Genomic DNA, 25750 nt, shown 5'->3' on the forward strand with positions numbered 1-25750 from the left:
ATAGCGCTTTTCTCATTACTCAGAGCACTTTACGTAGAGAGTGGGGAGCCACTTCAACCACCACCAATGTACAGCATCCACCTGGGTGATGTGACGGCAGCCATTTCTGCACCAGTACACTCACCACACATGATCTGCTAGGTGGTTAGAGAGAGCCAATTATAGAGACCAGGGATGATTAGGGTCCAGAATGACTAGGCCATGGTGGGCAATTTAGCCAGGACATTGGGATACACCCTACTCTTTACAAGGGATGCCCAGGGATCTTTTATGAGCACAGATAGTCAGGACTTTGGTGTTACATCTCATCCGAAGGGCGTTAATGTTAAATTTACCTTAGCTTTTTGCTTAAATTTAAATTGTCCCTAGTGTGTGCTTGGTGTGAGTGTGTGCCCTGTGGTGGGCTGGCGCCCTGCCCAGGGTTTGTTTCCTGCCTTGCGCCCTGTGTTAGCTGGGATTGGCTCCAGCAGACCCCCGTGACCCTGTAGTTGGGATATAGCGAGTTGGATAATGGATGGATGGATGAACAAAATATTAGGTTTAAAACAAGTCAAGTCAAGTCAAATTGAGGGGCATGCACTGGTACAGTGCGTTGCCGCACCCACTACACGATGAAACAATTCGGGGTCCCGGGTTGGAAACCCCCCCAGGCAGACACATGGTCCAGTCCCACCCTCTGGTAGTGACCCTCTATCTGCTGCAGCCAGGTGTTACGTGGGCGACCCCTCGGCCTGGTCCAGCCACTCAGGTCCCCAACAATGAGGATCTTACAAGCTGGATCACCCTCGGGGAAATGCACCACAACAAAACAAATACACAAAATAAGAATATATTTACAGTAATCCCTCGCTACTTCGCGGTTCACTTTTCGTGGATTCACGACTTCGCGGATTTTATATGTAAGCATATCTAAATACATAACACGGATTTTTCGCTGCTTCGCGGGTTTCTGCGGACAATGGGTCTTTTTACTTGCTTCCTCAGTTGGTTTGCCCAGTTGATTTCATACAAGAGATGCTATTGGCGGATTGCTGAGAAGCTACCCAATCAGAGCACGCAGTTAAGTTCCTGTGTGCTGCTGATTGGCTCAGTGACGGAGTGTTGCATTAACCAGGAAGTCTCATCTCACTCATTCAGCATTAACGTGCTAATGCTTCAGGGGCCGTGTCCAAGCACCAACAGAAGATGCAAATGATTGCAGAAAAGGTAAAAGTTTTGGATATGTTGAAGGAAGGGAACAGCTACACCGCTGCAGGACATCGATTCTTTTTATTTAAAAAGGAGGAAAAGCATATAAGATCTACAGCCGCAGTGTCCTTTAACCAGGGTGCAAAACGAGTTGCAAGTGGACGTGATAAGGCAGTAGTCTGGATGGAATCTGCTTTAGGAATCTTTGCAACAAGGTCGACGACGTCATGACCGCCTACAAGCTGCTACGTGTACTTCGCTATACAGTAAGTGTAAACTTATCTACTGATTTCATATTGCTTAGCAGTTGTCCCTGTTTTTAATAGAGTAAATGATGGGTTGTAAACAATACAGGGAGGGTTTAAAAACGTCCAAATACAAGTTAAATAATTAAATAAATATGGTGTCCCTACTTTGCGGAAATTCAGTTATCGCGGTCGGCCTTGGAACCTATCTCCCGCGATAAGTGAGGGATTATTGTATTCTTCACTGGGCGGCATGGTGGCACAGTTGGTAGCACTGCTGCCTCGCAGTAAGGAGACCCGGGTTCACTTCCCGGGTCCTCCCTGTGTGGAGTTTGCATGTTCTCCCCGTGTCTGCGTGGGTTTCCTCCCACAGTACAAAGACATGCAGGTTAGATGGATTGGTGATTCTAAATTGGCCCTAGTGTGTGCTTGGCGTGTGGATGTGTTTGTGTGTGTCCTGCGGTGGGTTGGCACCCTCCCCGGGATTGGTTCCTGCCTTGTGCCCTGTGTTGGCTGGGTTTGGCTCCAGCAGACCCCCGTGACCCTGTGTTCGGATTCAGCGGGTTGGAAAATGGACAGATGGATGGATATTCTTCACTGCTATTGCCCACCCGCCATTACCCAAGAGTAGGCGCTTCATTGCCAGACAGCTACTGTATGTTACAAAATGTCACAGAGAGCTTCAGCTGAAGACCTGAGCACCTAGAAAGTGTAAAGCGTTTCTGGTATAAGAGTGGCGGCTCTCCGAGGTAAACATGAGTTATATTTGCCGAGGACTTCAGAATGCGTAATGTCAGAGCAAACAGCAGGTGAAACTCTTGAAGATTGAAATAAGCACACATTTATTTATACAAATGAAAGGACAGATTCATGGCTACAACCCCCCGCGTCTCTGAGTATTTTCTGACCTGGCATCTCCAATGACATCGAATCGAGGAAGCTCCCCACAGAAGTTTCAAGTTCGATTCATTTTATTCGCTGACGGACTGCTTCAGATCCTAAGAGAAACAGTAAAGGGAGGCAGAGAGCAGCACTGCCGTTTGACGAGTCCCTTTACTTTGATATGGAAAACCTTTCCCAAGAGAATCTTCTGGGAACAAAGGAGCTGTTTTGTTTTCCGGCCACATTGAAAAGAATACGTCTGTTGAAAATGGCAATTTTTCAGATGAAACGTTTCACTTAATATGCAGGACTGCTGCAAGAAGAAGAAGAGTTAAATAACTCCTGGGCACCCTACTCCTTTGAAATATGACTTGGAAACTTATAGTTTTAAACAGTTTGAACTTTCAGACCTCAACTATGTTGAATACAACATTAGCAAAATGGCGGCGGTTATGCATTTTAATACAAAACATTCTGTACGTGGCAAGTGTCACCCAAAGCGGACGGTCCCTACTCTGGTGCTGAATCGGGCGACTGTTCTCCAGGGATGTCGTATTTCTTCCAGAGTCCACGGTCAAGTTGTCAGGATGAGATGCGAGTCGGAGCTGATGTGAGTGTGGATGACGGGCTGGTGGGACTGTGCAGGTTCTGCTTATTTGCCTCGTGTCTGATTGTTGTTGGGAGAGGCTCCCTAAACCAGAAAATGAAATGACCCTTTGAACGTTTGATCTTCAGCTTTGGACCCATAATCCAAAAAAAAATAAAAAAAGAAAGAAATAAAAACGACCTCCGCAGAACTCAATGCACAGCACAGTCTGAGCAGCAACGGGGTTTAGGGATAAGCACAAGCACCTGGTTATGATACACCCGGTGAATTACCCTTATGACCATGTGCAGGAACGACAGCTCCACTATGCTAGAAAATGTGGGGTGCCAACCGGGTCGTCCCGTTTATTGTCCGCAGACAGAAAAGGCAAAACAAAAAGATAAGCTCTTTGGCGTGTGCTTCCGGTCATATGCGGGGTATCAAAGTGAAACAAAATGAAATTGTTGAGCTGGTTAGCCAGGGTCAGAGTGCTAGCAGAGTTCAGTCTGACATCCAGTAATGACACCTCCCTCTGGGCGGCTGAACCAGAATGGGTGGTGGCCATTACCCTCACAGTGGGGTGGGGGGCTTCTCTGTAAATAAACAAAAAATGTTAGCGAGTTACCAAGTCTTTAGGGTTCTGGTGCTCCCTGTTTTGCTATATGGTTGCGAGACATGGATGCTATCCAGTGACCTGAGATGAAGACTGGACTCCTTTATGTGTCTCTTTGGAGAATCCATAGGTCCCGTTGGTTTGACGGCGTCCTGAATGAGGCAAATTGTGAGGGAGCGTCAGTTATGGCACTACGGCCCTGTGGCGCCATTACCCGAGGGTGATCTGGCTCACTGGACCCTCATTGTTGAGGACCTGAGTGACTGAACCAGGCCCAAGGGGTCGCCCACGTCACACCTGGCCACAGCAGATAGAGGGTCATTTCCGGAGGGTGGGACTGGACCGCATGTCTTCCTTGGGGGGGTATGCAGAATGGGATCCCGAGTTGTTTCGTCGTGTGGTGGGTGCGGCAACGCGCTGTACCAGTACATGCTCTCCAACTTGACTTGACTTGACTTGATAGCGCCCCCTGTAGTCTCAGCAGGTTATTAAACACCTCAACTGAGCCCATGACACGCATGAGTGACACGCAATATAAAATAAAGAAAAAGTAGGCTGTAAGTCTTCCAGCTATTAGCAAATGATTCATAACCCTCATAATGTCTTCAAGTAGTGACTTAGTGCCGCTGCCTTTCTCCGACTCGCTAACATTACATACATCTGAAAATCACTGGAAAAGTTGTCTAATGTGGCGGGACCTTACATTTTAGGACAGATGACATTTACAGTGTTTTTATGGGTTATGAGCAGATAAACTACCCTGCAAGAGCCAAATCTTTTCAGTTAATAATAATAATAATAATAATTCTTCTTGGAGGCACGGTGGCGCAGTGGGTAGCACTGCTGCCTCGCAGTTAGGAGACCTGGGGACCTGGGTTCACTTCCCGGGTCCTCCCAGCGTGGAGTTTGCATGTTCTCCCCGTGTCTGCGTGGGTTTCCTCCGGGCGCTCCGGTTTCCTCCCACAGTCCAAAGACATGCAGGTTAGCTGGATTGGCGATTCTAAATTGGCCCAAGTGTGTGCTTGGTGTGTTTGTGTGTGTCCTGCGGTGGGTTGGCACCCTGCCCAGGATTGGTTCCTGCCTTATGCCCTGTGTTGGCTGGGATTGGCTCCAGCAGACCCCCGTGACCCTGTGTTCGGATTCAGCGGGTTGGAAAATGGATGGATGGATGGATAATTCTTCTTCACATGTACAGTATATTGCGGTGGGCTGACACCCTGCCTGGGGTTTATTTAACATAATTGATGGTCTCGCATACACACATACAGGTTACAGGGCACTACATCATATATTTTAGAAGAAATGAAAAAAATAAGGCGGCACGGTGGTGCAGTGGGTAAGCGCTACTGCCTCGCAGTTAGGAGACCTGGGTTCGCTTCCCGGGTCCTCCCTGTGTGGAGTTTGCATGTTCTCCTCGTGTCTGCGTGGGTTTCCTCCGGGCGCTCTGGTTTCCTCCCACAGTCCAAAGACATGCAGGTCAGGTGCATTGGCGATTCTAAATTGTCCCTAATGTGTGTGCTTAGTATGTGGGTGTGTGTGTGTGTGCATGCCCTTTGGTGGGCTGGCGCCCTGCCTGGGGTTTGTTTCCTGCCTTGCGCCCTGTGTTGGCTAGGATTGGCTCCAGCAGACCCCCGTGACCCTGTAGTTAGGATATAGCGGGTTGGATAATGGATGGATAGATGGATGTACAGTATATATAGCGCTTTTCTCATTACTCAGAGCACTTTACGTAGAGAGTGGGGAGCCACTTCAACCACCACCAATGTACAGCATCCACCTGGTTGATGTGACGGCAGCCATTTCTGCACCAGTACACTCACCACACATGATCTGCTAGGTGGTTAGAGAGAGCCAATTATAGAGACCGGGGATGATTAGGGTCCAGAATAACTAGGCCATGGTGGGCAATTTAGCCAGGACATTGGGATACACCCTACTCTTTACAAGGGATGCCCAGGGATCTTTTATGACCACAGATAGTCAGGACTTTGGTTTTACATCTCATCCGAAGGGCGTTAATGTTAAATTTACCTTAGCTTTTTGCTTAGTTTAAATTTAATTATAATGTAGCTTAAATTATGATAATGCAAGATACAGTTTAACCCCCTACAAGCCAGAAAGCAATGGAATGTTCTTAATGTTAGCTCTGTGTGACGACAGAATAACCTTTAGATTTGCTTCCTTAGCATTCCACACGTAAAAAGCGTTGCATTTTTTGGCTTGAAAAATGACATTTTTATTAAATCTCATCTTTGTAGTGTAAAACGTGCAAACACTAAAAGTGTAGAAAGTATAATAATGATACAAATAATACTAATTTTGTATAGTAATACTACTGCTACTACTACTACTAATAATGAGCAGCACACTGCACATCAGATTCCCAAAATCCCTTTCAGCTTCATTTTCACTACCTGAAGACAGATTCACTTGGTCATCACCGCTGATGAGAGGCGTTTCTCATGAGACGTCATTATGTGGCTAAGAGAGGACGCGTCTACACCATTGCCCGAGTAACACTCGGTACTAACGCTGTTGGCACTTTTACAGCCCAAGTAATCCTCAGGTCTTATGCAAGACGTTTCTATACAGTTGCCTGAGCGACACTCGGAAGTGACGCTTTTAGCACAGCTTTTACAGGTTTAGCGTTAAGGAGGTTAAAGTTAGACAGCTGGAGAGAAACGTGAACTGTTAGTCAGATCGGCCCTAAGGGCATACAGTTTTCTGACGGATACACGTATGTGCACTGAATGAGATGACACATAGAAACCTTAAGAAATATAACCCAGATGCCTAAGCCTCAAGTAGAATAATTTAGATTCCCCTTTTCCCTTGATTGTGTATATCAACTTATTTCCTTATTTTTTTTTTTTTGTGTGAACAGTTTCCTTTAAATTTTTAAAACGAGGACACTTGAACGGTGCTGTCTTTTTGTACAACAAGTCATATTAACTCCTGAATTGCCTTTCTGGTAGTTGCATTTGAACTATTTGGAAACCCTCAACAAACTCAGCTACGTACGCTGCACATGGTGGAAAATCCATTAAAGTCAATGGTGGGTCAAAACTGACCCGAAAGATATGGCAAGATAAACATTTTTTAGAAGTTATACAAACTGTGGGATTTTTAAGTTTTTAAGTTTGAAGAAATGATTGAAAACTCAAATGATTATACTAAGCACATGAACTTTAAGAGACTTTCACTGATTTTCAAATACAATCCAGTACAAATTTTACCCAAAGATGTACAGTGCATCCGGAAAGTATTCACAACGCATCACTTTTTGCACATTTTTTGTGTTACAGCCTTATTCCAAAATGGATTAAATTCATTTTTTTCCTCAGAATTCTACACACAACACCCCATAATGACAACGTGAAAAAAGTTTACTTGAGGTTTTTGCAAATTCATTAAAAATAAAAAAACTGAGAAATCCCATGTACAAAGTATTCACAGCCTTTGCTCAATACTTTGTCGATGCCCCTTTGGCAGCAATTCCAGCCTCAAGTCTTGTTGAATATGATGCCACAAGCTTGGCACACCTATCCTTGGCCAGTTTCGCCCATTCCTCTTTGCAGCACCTCTCAAGCTCCATCAGGTTGGATGGGAAGCGTCGGTGCACAGCCATTTTAAGATCTCTCCAGAGATGTTCAATCGGATTCAAGTCTGTGCTCTGGCTGGGCCACTCAAGGACATTCACAGAGTTGTCCTGAAGCCACTCCTTTGATATCTTGGCTGTGTGCTTAGGGTCGTTGTCCTGCTGAAAGATGAACCGTCGCCCCAGTCTGAGGTCAAGAGCGCTGTGGAGCAGGTTTTCATCCAGGATGTCTCTGTACATTGCTGCAGTCATCTTTCCCTTTATACTGACTAGTCTCCCAGTCCCTGCCGCTGAAAAACATCCCACAGCATGATGCTGCCACCACCATGCTTCACTGTAGGGATGGTATTGGCCTGGTGATGAGCGGTGCCAGGTTTCCTCCAAATGTGACGCCTGGCATTCACACCAAAGAGTTCAATCTTTGCCTCATCAGACCAGAGAATTTTCTTTCTCATGGTCTGAGAGTCCTTCAGGTGGGCTGCCATGTGCCTTTTACTAAGGAGTGGCTTCCGTCTGGCCACTGTACCATACAGGCCTGATTGGTGGATTGCTGCAGAGATGGTTGTCCTTCTGGAAAGTTCTCCTCTCTCCACAGAGGACCTCTGGAGCTCTGACAGAGTGACCATCGGGTTCTTGGTCACCTCCCTGACTAAGACCCTTCTCCCCTGATCGCTCAGTTTCGATGGCCGGCCAGCTCTAGGAAGAGTCTTGGTGGTTTCAAACTTTTTTCACTTATGGATGATGGAGGCCACTGTGCTCAGTGGGACCTTCAAAGCAGCAGAAATTTTTCTGTAACCTTCCCCAGATTTGTGCCTCGAGACAATCCTGTCTCGGAGGTCTACAGACAATTCCTTTGACTTCATGCTTGGTTTGTGCTCTGACATGAACTGTCAACTGTGGGACCTTATATAGACAGGTGTGTGCCTTTCCAAATCAGGTCCAGTCAACTGAATTTACCACAGGTGGACTCCAATGAAGCCGTAGAAACATCTCAAGGATGATCAGGGATGATAGGACAGGATGATACCTGAGCTCAATTTTGAGCTTCATGGCAAAGGCTGTGAATACTTATGTACATGTGCTTTCTCAATTTTTTTATTTTTAATAAATTTGCAACAACTTCAAGTCAAGTTTTTTCACGTCATTATGGGGTGTTGTGTGTAGAATTCTGAGGAAAAAATGAATTTAATCCATTTTGGAATAAGGCTGTAACATAACAAAATGTGGAAAAAGTGATGCGCTGTGAATACTTTCTGGATGCACTGTAGTAAGTGTTAAATTAGCTTAGCAGGGAGCCAATGCCTTTCCTGGCAGCATCAGGTGCCAGCCTGGACAACGTCACCAGTCCATCAAATGCTCGCTCTCATGAACACCCACACTGGGCCAATTTAGAATTGCTACGTCAGTTAGCCGGCACCACTCTGGTAATGCCACATAGGCACAGGGAGAATGTGTTTGCTCCACATGGACAACAACAGAGTGCCAGATTTGAACTCTGGACGCTGGATCAGCAAAGGCAGCAACACTTAACATTCTGCCACTATGTCACAAAAATATGACATCATTGACTACAAAACAATTATTAAAAAATAAAAGATTTAAAAGGCAAACTCAATGCTTATTAGTAAGTAATTTATTGGGACAGCTGAGCTATTGACTAAACAAATGGGCTTGATGGACTGAATGGTCTCCTCTCGTTTGTCAAATTTCTTATGTATGTTCTTATGTAGTGTAAGAGAAAACACAAAAGAAGCTCATAAAGGGTCTGGGGCATCTGAAGGCAAACCCTGTATATTGAAGGGTGCGCAAAAAGAGCCGAAGAAAACGAGTGGTAACAGTAAGCACTGAAATGGAGACTGAGTCTGCCCCAAGGCGAAGTGGCTCCGGATACAATGGTTTCTGGGAGGAAGTGGCAGGTACAGTTGGGCGATACGCGGTAATGACATCATGGATGGTGGCACATCAGTCTTCCTTTCTACAGAGGGGAAACAAGAAGAGATATTATATATTATTGCACACTGCCCTCAGGTGGCCTGGGGTAATATTGTCATCAACTCGGCCTGTAAGTTGTTCCCCAAGCGCACGTGTGTGATAGTATTGTATTCTCTCAAACCTAATTTCTTCTCTTCTTTGCAGTTACCTCCTTTGTCTGGCTTCCCTCAAGGGTCTTCAAGTGCGGAATCAAACACATTAAGTAAGTTCTTTCTTCAGATTACTTGAATGTTTTCCTTTGACCTTGTTTGAGATACACCGATTAACTGTTTGACGTGAGCACTGCATCTTGTTGGACTGTCTGGTACCCTTTGAAGGATTTGGTTAGAAGCTCTCAGAAAACAGTAATGTGCTTAAACAATCTTCATTCTCCCAGTGCCCCCATCACTTAGTGTGTTTACATGTGCTTCAATGTCTCGACTATTCACAGAACTTTGATTTCTAAAATGCCATGTAAACCCTGGCCTCTGAGAAACCTGAATAATCTGAGTATGTGGCCATGTAAACCCTTAACCGGGTTACTGTTAAGGATTTAGTAGTCTGCATATGTCTGTTGTACTCCGTCAGGCTGCTCATGTATTTGCTTTGCAATAGTGCTGGGAATTTCGATTCAACTTACTGAATTGATTCTTTTGAACTACCCGTTTAAGTGAAATGATTCACTTAATCATTCATACCTTACACATATAATCACTTACAAATTTGTACATTATTTTCATATACTGTACATATTTCTTTTATTTCTTCTTTATTTCCTTTATACTATTTCTTGTATTAGGAATTTGTTAAGTTTTCTCATAACGTTTGGGTTCAGCGCGCAGGGTCAGCCATTGTACAGCGCCCAACACTTGCTCAAGGATCCCCGTTGGCAGCAACAGGGGCACGTACAGCCACCCTAACCCGACACAGACAGGCAGAGACACAAGTGCAGTACACAACACACTTTTATTTCAGTGGGGAGACACGTTTTCTGATTCCCCATAGCACAGCACCAGTTCAGCCCAAAATACACGGTTCACAGTCCTTTTCTTTCCTTCCCTTTGCCAGTCCTTCCGCCTCCACTCCTCCTCACAAGCTTCGTCCTTCTTCCTCCTGACTGTGGCCCCTTTTATAGGACACCACCTGGAAGCAGGTGTCCAACAAGCTTCTTCTGGCAGCACTTCCGGGTGTGGCAGAAGTGCTGCCAAACAGGGCTCGGCAAACAACTAGATGCCACCTTGTATTATCGTAGTATTTCCCTCTACTTACCCTTTACCTGTTTTCTTCAAGGGTAAGTGTATTCGTCAAGTTCATTACCGGGTTGGTCTACTGTTGCACTTTAAGATTAACACACACATACACAGCTATACGCATACACACAGAAGCTCAACAGTGCCCCATGAATGATATACACACAGGTGGTTAACTACTAGCACTTTAAACTACACGAGTGCCTTAGGAATAACACAGCCTGTCACACTCTCAGCATTTCAAGAGACTTACTTATTTTCGGCATGCGCAACATACAATGTTTTAATGATATCTCAAACCTAAATATTACTTTTGGACTCCAAGAATACATTCAAACAAACAAAGGCTCAGCGTTCCTGACTATAGGCCATTTATCAGCCAAGAATGCCTTACTTTACGTCCTGTTCCCTACTATAAGATAGAGCTCACACCCTCAGCCTTAATAAACCTTGCAGCACAGAGGTAATGGCAAATCTCCAGCTGCCCCAGGTGCTCAAAGAAATCTACCTTGTTACTCCAATCACTCTAGACATTAAGACAAAGCATAGAAAGTTAAAAGCAGCGTGGTATGTATTACAGGAACTAGCAGAATACCCGCGCTTCGCAGCGGAGAAGTAGTGTGTTAAAGAGGTTATGTAAGCATATATATACATATATATACATATCTACATATACACATATATACACATACATATATATACATATATATATATATATATATATATATATACATATACACATCCACATATATATACATATATATATATACACATATCAACATATATATACACATACATATACACACATATGTACACACACACATATACATATATACATATACACATACATACATACACATACATATATATATACACACATACATACATACATACAAACACACACATATATATATATATATATACACATACAGACACATATATATACATATACATATTTACATATCTTCATATATATACACATATATATATACATATCTACATATATATAATATATATATATATATAGACATACATACACATATATATCCCTGCTGTTTTATAAACGAACGCCATATAAGGCCGTCCTTTCTCCTTGCTTAGAGGTTCTGTATTGTTTTATTGTTCGTTTATTATGATTGTTATAGTTATTGTGTAGACTCACTTTTCTGTTCAGGTACCCATTTCCTTTATGTAATCCGCGGATTCTGTTAGAAAGTGATCCAAAGTCTCGTTCATACCTTGTGTCTTCTCATTAAACTTGTATGTCGCGAATATGGTATTGCAAACGGCAGCGGGAGCGTTTCTATAAACTTAATTTAAACTTACGGTTTACACCGTGCTTTGTTTCCGCAGTAGCTGCACTTATGAATATGCTTGTATGCGTCACTTGCTCGCTTCTTATTGTTTCGCTGCCTTTTCAATTGTGTAATGAGTGATCACTCGTGCTGTGTTCAGTCAGTTCACGTGAGCCGCTCTCTTGTGTGATGTTGCAATGTCCACGGCTTTATTTAATGTTAGCTAAGACCCAGCACTTAAAAGTTTCTCGCTACAGCAATTTTAACTCCGTTACAAAGTGATCCAAAGTCTCGTTTATACCTCGTGTCTTCTCATTAAACTTGTATGTCGTGAATATGGTATTGCAAACGGCAGCGGGAGCGTTTCTATAAACTTAATTTAAACTTACGGTTTACACCATGCTTTGTTTCCACAGTAGCTGCACTTATGAATATGCTTGTATGCGTCACTCGCTCGCTTCTTATTGTTTCGCTGCCTTCTCAATTGTGTAATGAATGTTTTCTTCAGTGCTCTTTGGGGCTCTTCCTTGTTTTCTACGTACTGCGTTCACAGTCAGTTCACGTGATTACGTGGGTCGTGATGACGTGATACGCAACTCCGCCTCCCACGGCCATTGAGCTGCAGTCTATTACAGTATATGAACAAAAACGAGGTTCCAGTTATGACCGTTACGCGTAGAATTTCGAAATTAAACCTGCCTAACTTTTGTAAGTAAGCTGTAAGGAATGAGCCTGCCAAATTTCAGCCTTCCACCTACACGGGAAGTTGGAGAATTAGTGATGAGTGAGTCAGTCAGTCAGTGAGTCAGTGAGTGAGTGAGTAAGTGAGTGAGTGAGTCAGTGAAGGCTTTGCTTTTTATTAGTATAGATAATAATACCAGTAGAACAAAGAATAATAGAAAATAGGACTGACAGAAAAGTCTGGAGATATATAGTCTTTAGAAAAGGTTTACGAAAAAGTAAAGATGACAAGGATGAATGTTGCAGGTGGCTTGTGATCTAGCACTCGTAGTTATTCATGATGCTTTTCTGATGATCGGATGGAAATGGCCACACATTGACGTCGCTCTGTTCTCTTCTGACGTCTTCATCCCTTCTTCTTCCACCCTCCTGTATCGCTCTTCAGATGAGGCATATTTATTCTAAAATTCTACCGGGGAGTTTTGCAAGATGTGATTGTTAGATATTCTGATTGGCTGGCTGTCAATATGATGAATGAATTCACTGTCCGTTTTTCTAAACAATAAAACTTTTTTTATGTTCTCTGAGGTATCGGCAGGTCTTCCTTTCCCAGGTTGTAAAATAATTAGATGTCCATCGTTTCTCAGGTTATGAAGTAATTGATAGCCTGAGCCACCAGCATGTCTTCCTTTCTTTGTTGGAACAGCTGTTTTAAAAGTGATATATAACTGGGAAGAAGACCTGCTTTGATTTGTCCTGAATGTAGTTCATCTGTTGTCTTGTCTTGAACAAAATATATTGGAAATATAAACCAAAATGTACAGATTTTGTACCCCACAACACCCTTGACAGTGGCCACAGGCTTCAAACCTGTGCAAACCAGGTGGGCTACCCTCTAGTGTTCCAAGGGAGATAATGTCCTGGACATGCTCTCTTCCCACACGTGCTTTCATTGTCAAGGCGTCCCGGGTGTCCACCACAACGGGGATTTGAACCGACAACCTTCTGGATACCAGCACAGATCCTTAGCCTCAGAGCCACCACTCCATCCAGTATATAATTAACTCTTTCAGGGCTGATGTCAACTTTTGTTGAAATTCAGGGGTAGAATGTTTGCCAAATGTTTTCCTGGAAATTTATCCTATGGCCGGCTTATTTTCACCAAGCATCCAATGATGCTTTGCAAAGCCAACATGATATCGCAGAGATGTAGCAGCTATGTGCAGAACTTTCACACATGCCTACTATAAGATCATTGCCAACTTGGCCATCGATGAAGAAAAACAAAAATAAAAAGCCATTTCAGCTGCTGAACCCACTGCCTCAAACCCCATCTACCGAACGGTGCTACGTGATACTATTCCCCTCTCTCTATCTGTATTATATGTTGGGTGTCAGTGAACTTAAAGAGGAAAAAAAACATGTGTCCTGAAACCACAAAGGTTGAGAGTCACCTCGTATAATTCACTTCGCCCAGAGTTAGACAAAATCACTGAAACTTCTCCAAACTCCACAATTGGCATTGAAGTCAATGGAGAAGGATTCTGGGTGGATTACGTGTTCTTGAAGGCTATGGAAAAGTTGGACAAAAATTCTGAATCGATTATTGCAGCCAAATATTTGATCTGACTGTAAGGGAGCAGTGCCAACCACTGTGCCACCAAGACAAAGACAGAACGAATATCATAATAAAATACAGCAAACCTCCCCAAACTAGTAATAAGGAAACAAAATACGGATCCTTGAACTGAGAGAGTGCCAATCATAGGGGACAAATTGGAGCGCTTGGGGAAACAAAATGTCTGCCTAAGGCAGTTGCACAGCAAACTTCTAGGAAATGGACCTTCAACTTCTTTGTAACATCTGCAATTATCATGACGGGAACATCAAGCTGCTTGGAGATGGTGGTCTTTTAGCCTTTGCCTTTCACACGCTTGTCTGTCATTTTCTTTCTGATCTCCTCACACAAGTCTCTCCTTTGCTTTCTCTGCTCCACATTCAGGGTGGGACACATGATGACACCACGCAGCAGAGTGACGACTTTTCTCCATTTAAATCGGCGGAATGACTGATTGCACGATTGGTGACATGTGTGTGATACGAATGCAAGAAAACAGCTGGTTTGAAACATCCCTCAAATCCAATTCTCTAGCATCTTTTCCAGGGGTCCCAATGAATGTGTCCAGGCCATTTTAGAATCTCTTTGCAGAATAAGCCACACCTGATCTCTTGTCACACTTGCTTTGTTTTACTTGATGACATATTAATGACATGCAGGTACACAGGGGGCAATGGCTTTTCATGTCATCACTTCTCAAGAAGGGCAGACAGCAAGGGAACCAACCCATTTGTCCATGTCTGTATACGAATGACTGCTGTGCGACTTTTCTGGGATGGCAGTATGTTCATGAATGTGCCAGACTGCACCTGTCCATGCTCTCATTTCTTTTTCATATTCCAAACTCTCATTACTCTCATTTTCCACCCAGAATGGGGTCTCTAGTTTTAAATTTGCAATAATTCTTTCCTTCAACCCTGTGTAGCCTCCCGGTCCCTGACGCTGCCACCATCATGTTTCACCATTGGAATGGCAGGAGGGATGGAGCCCATCAATGAAGACGTCTCCCCAAAGATGTTCGCTCAGAGTTAAAGTCGCAGCCCTAAGCCACTCCTGTGTGGTCTTCACTTTGTGTTTAGTGTCATTGTCCTGTTGGAAGGTGAACTTTAGGCGCAGTCAGAGGTCCAAAGTGCTCTTGGAGCAGGTGCTCATTAAGGATATCTCTGTACTTTCCGTCCCATTCTGAGTTATACGTTGGCTAGTGAAAAATCTGAACTGGCAACAATGAATTTTCAGATTTCAGCTTTACACCCAGAATGGGGTCTCGGTCTCTCCTTTTAAATTCGTAATTACCGTATACAGTAATCCCTCGCTATATCGTGCTTTGACTTTTGCGGCTACACTCTATCGCGGATTTTATATGTAAGCATATTTAAATATATATCGTGGATTTTTCGCTGGTTCGTGGGTTTCAGTGGACAATGGGTCTTTTAATTTCTGGTACATGCTTCCTCAGTTGGTTTGCCCAGTTGATTTCATACAAGGGAGGCTATTGGCAGATGACTGAGAAGCTACCCAATCAGAGCATGTATTACATATTAAATAAAACTCCTCAAATATATTGTGAGTACGGGGGCTGTTTGCACCCCTAGAGCAGGGGTCCCCAGCCACCGGTCCGTGACCCACTACCGGGCCGCAGCCGTCTGATAGCCGGGCCGCGAGAGAACTGCTGGCAACAGAGACTCACCCAGACTTCTCAGAACGCTTGGCGGGCGGGGCTTTGCAGCGGCGTAGAGAGAGGAGAGAGACCGAGGTGAGAGACTATTACAACAAAATATTTTTATGGTCCCGACAGTTTCCCCATATGACACGAGTCTATAGAAATCGCGTTACTACGAAGTACATTCAACAGATACTTTCATTACAACAAAGTGACCTTGAAATGCTTGAACGAATCATCCACAGAGCAGTTAGATCTGTGGTCGCAGCTCAGATGTGCACGTTTGCACAACGATCCCCAAACAGAAACATTGTAAAAAAAAATCTCTTTCTTCGAACTTTCCTCGTACTGTTTTTTTTTTTTTTTTTTTGCTGTTTTTGTTTTCTGTGGTTTTCAGTGATACCTTTTGCTTATTTCTTGTTAACATTTGAAAAACATCCATTGGAATTTAACTCATTGTCACCCTCCTATAGACACGAAAAAAGATAGCAGTGTTAATGTTTGTGATGTGCAATCTGTAGGAATGGCAAAAAAAGAAGAAAAATCTTGGGTTGAAAACGTATGCGAACTGCTTAATAACTTAATAATAATAGAAATGTTATGTAAATTGTGTATAAAACTGACCGACCCCCCAAAACCGGTCCGTGGAAAAATTTGCATCTAATAAAGTGGTCCTTGCTGTCAAAAAGGTTGGGGACCACTGCCATAGAGGATACGGACGCTCCTCAAAAAACACATTGCTCCCTTACTTGCGGCTGCTTTGTCAAGCGATATGCTTCCCGCACGGTGCTGCGCATACTTAAAAGCTCGAACAGCACCTATTGATTTTTGATTGTTTGCTTTTCTCTTTCTCTCTCTCTCTCTGACATTCTCTGCTCCTGATGCGCACTCCTTTGAAGATGAAGATATGTTTGCATTCTTTTAATTGTGAGATGGAACTGTCATCTCTGACTTGTCATGGAGCACAGTTTAAACTTTTGAAAAAGAGACAAATGTTTGTCAGTGTTTGAATAAAGTTCCTGTCTCTCTACAACCTCCTGTGTTTCTGTGCAAATCTGTGACCCAAGCATGAAAATATAAAAATAACGATATTAAACATATGGTTTTTGCTTCTCGGATTTTCACCTATCACGTGGGGCTCTGGAACGTAACCCCCACGATAGGTGAGGGATGACTGTATACTCACGTATAAGTCAGGTCTTGAAACCCAAAAAATCGATCATAAAATCAGACCCCGACTTATATGCCTGCTCAAAAATATGACATTTTTTTTTTGTTTTTTTTTCTATTATTGTGACGCAGCTGCCCCGGTTACTTAATTTTTGAATTTTAAATTATTAGACTGGCCTATCCCAACCACAGATACTAACCTTAAATCGTTCCTCCCCCAAACTATGCGATTCTTCAATTCCACCCGGGGGGGTAAACGTTAACATTATATAAAGTTGTTGTCTGTTTTTACCTGCATTATTATCAATCTTTAATTTAATATTGTTTTTTTTGTATCAGTAAGGTGCTGCTGGAGTATGTGAATTTCCCCCTGGGATTAATAAAGTATCTATCTATCTATCTATCTATCTATCTATCTATCTATCTATCTATCTATCTATCTATCTATCTATCTATCTATCTATCTATCTATCTATCTATCTATCTATCTATCTTAAAGTTAGTGCGGGTGGAACATAGTTACCTATAGGTCCCTAATGTCGCATCAGTTTCTCGGACACATTGAATTTTGTTGCAGCAGTGCCGTTACCAATTTCTTTTGCCACTTCAACGACTTTTAATTTAAAACCAGTTTCATATTTTCTTCTGATCGAACGCTTCATCGTACATAAGGGAAGCTCTTACGATAAAGGTGAATGAGGGTGTAAAATACAAAAAACACAAAACAGTGCAAACGTTGCTTCGGAATAGTTTGGGTATTACCGTGTGGTCACGTAGGCACAAGAAAAAGAAGGCCGTGTGCTCCGTGGTTACTCTCTCAGGTGGGTGTTAGCAGATCATAATCTCTTGTACCAACAGCATGAGTTTTCCGCATTCGTCTTATACGACCGACATTATAAAATACCGGAAATTATACGATAAAAATCAAGCCCCGACTTATCCGCGGGAGAACTTATCTGCAAGTATATACGGTAATTCTTTCCTTCAACCCTGTCTAGCCTCCCAGTTCCTGATGCTGCCACCACCGTGTTTCACCATTGGAGTGGCATTGCACGGGTGGTGAACGTTGCCCGGTTTCCTCCACACATGACACTTACAAATGCGGCCAGCCAGTTCCATCTTAGTTTCACCAGACTAGAAAATTTCGCGAACTTCCAGTGTGTCGTCTTAACCACTCCGTTATAAAGCGCAGATTAGTGGAGTGCTGTAGGGACGGTTGGCCTTCTGGAAGTTTCTCCCATTTCCACACAGATACTCTGAAGCTCAGCCAGAGTGACCTTTCTGTGTCTGTTAAAGCCGTGTGTGCACGTGTCATAACGGTTCTTTATTTTCTATCGACAGGAGAGTATAACGCACACTATAAAGCACTGCAGGACTTCGCCCAAGGAAGTCAGAAATAAAAGGTGAGTCGACGTGTGACGAGAGGAATGGGATGAATGGCTGCAAAGGAGGCCGATGAGGCCAAAGAAAGATGAAGCAAAAATGTCAACCGACGCAAGGAACGAATTTGTGGGCAGAGACTGTTAATTTAAAAAAATGTAATCAAAGAAAATATTTATTTAGAGCTTAAGTTACCCTACTTGTTAAAAAATGTGCGGAATTTATAAAATTCATGGAGTCTGATGCACAGAGCCTTCAGAAAGTCTTCAGACCCCCTCTCCTCTTTTCACATTTTGTTGTGGTGCCGCCTTGTGCTAAAATCATTTCAATTCACTTTTCCTCACATCAAGCAACAGTCAATACCCTTGAATAACAACGAGAAACTGGACTTTAGAACTTATTGCAAATTTAATTAAAATAAAGAATGGAAATCTCACACTGACGTGAGTATTCAGACGCTTTATTGAGTACTCTGTTGAACCCATACCCTTTGGCAGCCATTCCAGCCAGCCGTCCTCTTGAGTTTGACACAACAAGCTTCACACACCTGGATTTGGGGGGATTTTGTGTTGTTCTTCTCTGCAGATCCTCTCATGCTCTGTCAGGTTGGATGGAGAACATCAATGAACACGTCTCCCCAAAGATGTTCGCTCAGAGTTAAAGTCCTGTCTGTGGGTGGGCCAATCAAGAACATTCACAGAGTCGACCCTAAGCCGCTCCTGTGTGGTCTTCACTTTGTATTTAGTGTCTTTGTCCCGTTGGAAGGTGAACTTTTGGCGCAGTCAGAGTCCGCAATGCTCTGGCAGCAGGTTTTTATTAAGGACATCTCTGCATTTTGTGTCCCGCTCTGGGTTATATGTTGGAAAATCTGAAGTGGCAACAGTGAATTTTCAGATTTCAGTTTTCCACCCAGAATGGGGTCTCCACTTTTAAATTTGCAATAATTGTTTCCTTCAACCCAGTCTAGCCTCCCAGTCCCTGACACTGCCACAACAACATTTATTTCTGTAGTGCGCTTTCATACAAATGATGTAGCTCAAAGTGCTTTACAAGATGAAGAAAAGTTTAGAAACAATACAAATATAAAAATAAGATTAGGCAATACTAAGTGTTTTGTCTTGGTAGAGTATTATATTGCTCTACTTTCCCCTTTGTATTATTAATGTGTAGCCTTTGTCAGAACGCCTCAGATCTCACAGACTTACCACTGTTTATAAGGTATTATAGTAGATAACGTCTCCCCACCGTCCCTTCTACATCTATAACCTCAGGCAGTTAGGTGTAGTAAAAGGCAAGCAGGAGTTAAACTACAATTTAAACAATGAATTATTGGTAATATTCATAAATTATAACAATATGCAAAGTACATTTGAATATTGGCAACCATACAACCTGATTAAATGGTAATGTGTAGTTTCAGGCGGCACACAGACTTGTTAGTTATATGACTATATTACATGTTATATGACTCAGTGGCAGCCTTTCCAGCAGCTCCATGTACAGCTTTATCTTTCTACCTTTTTATCTATATTATCTATTTCACCGTTCACTCCTACCAATGTGAATTTCCCCTCGGGATTAATAAAGTATCTATCTATCTATCTATCTATCTATCTATCTATCTATCTATCTATCTATCTATCTATCTATCTATCTATCTATCTATCTATCTATCTATCTATCTATCTATCTATCTAATCCTGCCTACTATACTAACATCTATCTATCTATCTATCTATCTATCTATCTATCTATCTATCTATCTATCTATCTATCTATCTATCTATCTATCTATCTATCTATCTAATCCTGCCTACTATACTAACATCTATCTATCTATCTATCTATCTATCTATCTATCTATCTATCTATCTATCTATCTATCTATCTATCTATCTATCTATCTATCTATCTATCTATCTATTCCTGCCTACTATACTAACATCTATCTATCTATCTATCTATCTATCTATCTATCTATCTATCTATCTATCTATCTATCTATCTATCTATCTATCTATCTATCTATCTATCTATCTATCTATCTATCTATCTATCTATCTATCTATCTATCTAATCCTGCCTACTATACTAACATCTATCTATCTATCTATCTATCTATCTATCTATCTATCTATCTATCTATCTATCTATCTATCTATCTATCTATCTATCTATCTAATCCTGCCTACTATACTAACATCTATCTATCTATCTATCTATCTATCTATCTATCTATCTATCTATCTATCTATCTATCTATCTATCTATCTATCTATCTATCTAATCCTGCCTACTATACTAACATCTATCTATCTATCTATCTATCTATCTATCTATCTATCTATCTATCTATCTATCTATCTATCTATCTATCTATCTATCTATCTATCTATCTAATCCTGCCTACTATACTAACATCTATCTATCTATCTATCTATCTAATCCATCTATCTATCTAATCCTGCCTACTATACTAACATCTATCTATCTATCTATCTAATCCATCTATCTATCTAATCCTGCCTACTATACTAACATCTATCTATCTATCTATCTATCTATCTATCTATCTATCTATCTATCTATCTATCTATCTATCTATCTATCTATCTATCTATCTATCTATCTATCTATCTATTCCTGCCTACTATACTAACATCTATCTATCTATCTATCTATCTATCTATCTATCTATCTATCTATCTATCTATCTATCTATCTATCTATCTATCTATCTAATCCTGCCTACTATACTAACATCTATCTATCTATCTATCTATCTATCTATCTATCTATCTATCTATCTATCTATCTATCTATCTATCTATCTATCTATCTATCTATCTAATCCTGCCTACTATACTAACATCTATCTATCTATCTATCTATCTATCTATCTATCTATCTATCTATCTATCTATCTATCTATCTATCTATCTATCTATCTATCTATCTATCTATCTATCTAATCCTGCCTACTATACTAACATCTATCTATCTATCTATCTATCTAATCCATCTATCTATCTAATCCTGCCTACTATACTAACATCTATCTATCTATCTATCTATCTATCTATCTATCTATCTATCTATCTATCTATCTATCTATCTATCTATCTATCTATCTATCTATCTATCTATCTATCTATCTATCTATCTATCTATCTATCTATTCCTGCCTACTATACTAACATCTATCTATCTATCTATCTATCTATCTATCTATCTATCTATCTATCTATCTATCTATCTATCTATCTATCTATCTATCTATCTATCTAATCCTGCCTACTATACTAACATCTATCTATCTATCTATCTATCTATCTATCTATCTATCTATCTATCTATCTATCTATCTATCTATCTATCTATCTATCTATCTATCTATCTAATCCTGCCTACTATACTAACATCTATCTATCTATCTATCTATCTATCTATCTATCTATCTATCTATCTATCTATCTATCTATCTATCTATCTATCTATCTATCTATCTATCTATCTAATCCTGCCTACTATACTAACATCTATCTATCTATCTATCTATCTATCTATCTATCTATCTATCTATCTATCTATCTATCTATCTATCTATCTATCTATCTATCTATCTAATCCTGCCTACTATACTAACATCTATCTATCTATCTATCTATCTATCTATCTATCTATCTATCTATCTATCTATCTATCTATCTATCTATCTATCTATCTATCTATCTATCTATCTATCTATCTAATCCTGCCTACTATACTAACATCTATCTATCTATCTATCTATCTATCTATCTATCTATCTATCTATCTATCTATCTATCTATCTATCTATCTATCTATCTATCTATCTATCTATCTATCTAATCCTGCCTACTATACTAACATCTATCTATCTATCTATCTATCTAATCCATCTATCTATCTAATCCTGCCTACTATACTAACATCTATCTATCTATCTATCTATCTATCTATCTATCTATCTATCTATCTATCTATCTATCTATCTATCTATCTATCTATCTATCTATCTATCTATCTATCTATTCCTGCCTACTATACTAACATCTATCTATCTATCTATCTATCTATCTATCTATCTATCTATCTATCTATCTATCTATCTATCTATCTATCTATCTATCTATCTATCTATCTATCTATCTATTCCTGCCTACTATACTAACATCTATCTATCTATCTATCTATCTATCTATCTATCTATCTATCTATCTATCTATCTATCTATCTATCTATCTATCTATCTATCTATCTATCTATCTATCTATCTAATCCTGCCTACTATACTAACATCTATCTAATCCTGCCTACTATACTAACATCTATCTAATCCTGCCTACTATACTAACATCGATCTATCTACTTAAAAATGTCTCTAGTTCATTTGTAGTCAGCTTTCAGCCAAATGTCTGTTCAATATGGCTGCTGAGCTGTTCTCTCCATTGTGTTGTCCTTTCAGTTCATCGGTTTGGTAAGAGATGCTTCTTCATCAGATGTTAGTAAGAGAGAGTGAGTGTGAGGTTAAGCAAGCAGATTTATAGATGTTCTGTCCAACCCCTAGAGCCAATAGGACGACATGGTACTTAAAAGCTTTTGATCCAAGCCAATTTCAAACAGCCATACTTCAGACCAATGGGGGACAAGAACATCTTAATACCTGCCACCCCCCAAGACCATATATTAAAGTAAAACTTAGCAGTTAGGCAGCCTGGCTTTCTTGCAGGGGTTGGAAGACTTTAGCAGAGAAACACTTGCTAAACTGTCCCCCCAAACTCTGTTGTAAAATTCAAAGAGACCCTTTCCTGGTCGGGGGAAGGGACGAAGGTCCATCAAACTATTGCTGTTATTATCAATAACTGTAACACTAATATTACATTGCTTTACATTACATTGCTTTGCCTAAGTTACAAATAAAGATGTACAAAATATTTATCAAGTTATAGGCAAAACCTCACATCACAACACTAAGTAACAAAGAATAAAGTAAGGTCCGATGGCCAGGAGGACAGAAAAAACAAAAAATAAACTTAGGCAATGCTAATTAACAATACTAAAAGTAAGGGTGGATGACCAGAAGGACAGAGAAAACAAAAACTCTGGAGAAAAAAAAAACAAAATCTGCAGGGGTTCAAAGACCACGAGACCACCCAGCCCACACTGGGCATTCTACCTAACATCAAAGATCTCAATCAGTCCTCATGGCTTTCAGGAATCACGTGGAAGAATTTAATGATGACAGTCATGTGGACTTCTGGCCTTCATTCCATCAATGTAGGGAACATCACATTGCTTTGATCAGGTGGTGGGGGGCACAGATCACCACCACAGAAAACCAGAAAAAGAACAGCAGAAAAAGTAGGGGTGAATACGGATTATGGAGCCATGATAAAAACGATAATTAAATGCATATACTGTACAGAATATCAGGGTTACACTATAATGAAGCTATAAGTAAGCCATGTTAAACTAAGGGGTTGTTATCAGTTTTTTAAAGTGCTCCACTGTAGTAGCCTGGAGAATTTCTATTGGTCAGCTATTCCAGATTTTAGGTGCATAACAGCAGAAGGCCGCCTCACCACTTCTTTCAAGTTTAGCTGTTGGAATTCTAGGCAGGCACTCAAAGAATAAAGTAAGGTCTGATGGCCAGGAGGACAAAAAAAATAAAAAACAACTCCAGAGGGCTGGAGAAAAATAAAAATCTGCAGGGGTCCCAAGGCCAAGGCCACCCAGCACCCACTGGGCAAAACATTTTAGCACAACATAACAAAATGTGAAGAAAGTGAAGGGGCCGGAGTACCCCCTTGAAGGCACAGTGGTCCCAGGGACTATAAATTGGATTAAACAAGTTTGATAATTTGATGTTGTAATTATGAGCACAGTATATACTCAGTCAGCATCAGGAAGGACTGAATGCACAGCCTTGCCGTTTACGCCTACAGAGTGAGATTAAACTGAACTAAAACTTAAACGTTTTCTTCTATTATAGAACGGCTGCTTTAAAATCAAATGTGATCAGAATGACAGAAAGGAAAAGCAACATCAAGACCATCATCATCATCATCATCGTGTCACTGAAAAGCAGGAGCATTTGAACTACCTCTCCATCTGCATTGCACTCACTGGCGTCATTATTTTGGGCAGAAGTGCCAACCGGGTCAGGAGAGTGTGTATACTTTAAAGCTTCCGAGAGGCAAGTTGGTTTATGCAAGAACACTTTGAGATAACAATACACTTTTATTATACGTATATAGGTTTGGTTTATTCATCACTTACACTTCAAATGTAAATAGATGTAACTGAAACATGTCACTTTTATCTGACAATTCATTATTATTTTTTTTTTATTGTATGAAGATAATAAAATCATGATCAGAAAAAATGATCCAATATTTGTATCTTACTCTTCTCTGCTCTTCTGTAAGCTTCACTTGCCAGGACCTGGAATGTGGAATTTTCCATTTGTTTTCAGTTGCCCAAGTTTGGTTCCTTTTTTTTTTAAACTCCCAGATAATCCTGCAGCTGTCTACCTCCCTGGAATAGAAAAAGTGAATTTGGGAAAAAAAAATGAATTAAAATTTGCATTGCCTAAACCCCCCTTCCCCATGTTTTTTTGTTTTTTTTCTTTTGTATAGTGTGATGGGTTTGGGTTGCCACCATGGACCCTGGAATTTTGAACCCAGATCTGTCGATCAGCTTATCAAGGATAAGCCAGGCAAACAAGGACATAAACAGGCAGCAAGGGTTGGTGTATCCCACTTCTGCCACCATTTGCCATGGTCCAGGTTGGCTCCACGCTTGCTTAGTAGCTCGAACCAAGAGCCGTCAATAACGTAATCAAGGATGAGCCAAGCAAATTAGGACACAAACAATTAGCAAGGGTTGGTGATTCCCACTGTTGCCACTATTTGTGACAGTCCAAGTTGGCTCCATGCTTTTTGGCATCTTGAACCCTGATCCACCAATAACATAATCTTGGATGAGCTGGGCAAACGAGACACAGTCAGTAAGGGTTGGTGTATCCCACTTCTGCCACCATTTGTCATGGTGCAGGTTGGCTCCACGCTTGCTTAGCAGCTTAAACCAAAATCCACCAATAACGTAATCAAGGATGAGCCGGGCAAATAAGAACACAAACAATTAGCAAGGGTTGGTGCATCCCACTGCTGTCATCATTTGCGACACTCTGGGTTGGCACCACACTCCCTTGGTCACTCAAACCCAGATCTGTCAATAATGTAATCAAGGATTAGCTGGGCAAATGAGAACACAAACAGTCAGTAAGGGTTGGTGTATCCCAGAGCTGCCACCGTTTGTCATGGTCTGGGTTGGTTCCACACGTCCTGGCAGCTTGAACCCTGATCCACCAATAACGTAATCAAGGATGAGCTGGGCAAATGAGGACACAAAAAGTCAGCAAGGATTGGTGTAGCCCACGGCTGCCACCATTTGTCATAGTGCAGGTTGACTCCACACTTGCTTAGCAGCTTATACTGATATCCACCAATAACATAATCAAGGATGAGCTGGGCAAATGAGGACACTAACAATTAGCAGGGGTTGATGTATCCCACCGATGCTATCAT

General features: G+C 41.2%; 1 protein-coding gene across 1 annotated transcript in view; it reads left to right on the forward strand.

Annotated features, from left to right (window-relative positions):
* The window catches only part of plvapb (plasmalemma vesicle associated protein b), a 54349-nt gene extending 29800 nt beyond the window's left edge, over positions 1-24549 (forward strand). Inside the window, exons 4-6 of the mRNA XM_028816568.2 lie at positions 9249-9306; positions 18099-18160; positions 24154-24549. Of these exons, the coding sequence (XP_028672401.1) occupies positions 9249-9306; positions 18099-18157 (117 nt within the window). The 3' untranslated portion in view covers positions 18158-18160; positions 24154-24549. The remainder of the gene's footprint in view (positions 1-9248; positions 9307-18098; positions 18161-24153) is intronic.
* Positions 24550-25750: the final 1201 nt, after the last annotated feature.

This window comes from Erpetoichthys calabaricus, chromosome 12, assembly GCF_900747795.2.
Source record: "Erpetoichthys calabaricus chromosome 12, fErpCal1.3, whole genome shotgun sequence".
NCBI classification, from domain to species: Eukaryota; Metazoa; Chordata; class Cladistia; order Polypteriformes; family Polypteridae; genus Erpetoichthys; species Erpetoichthys calabaricus.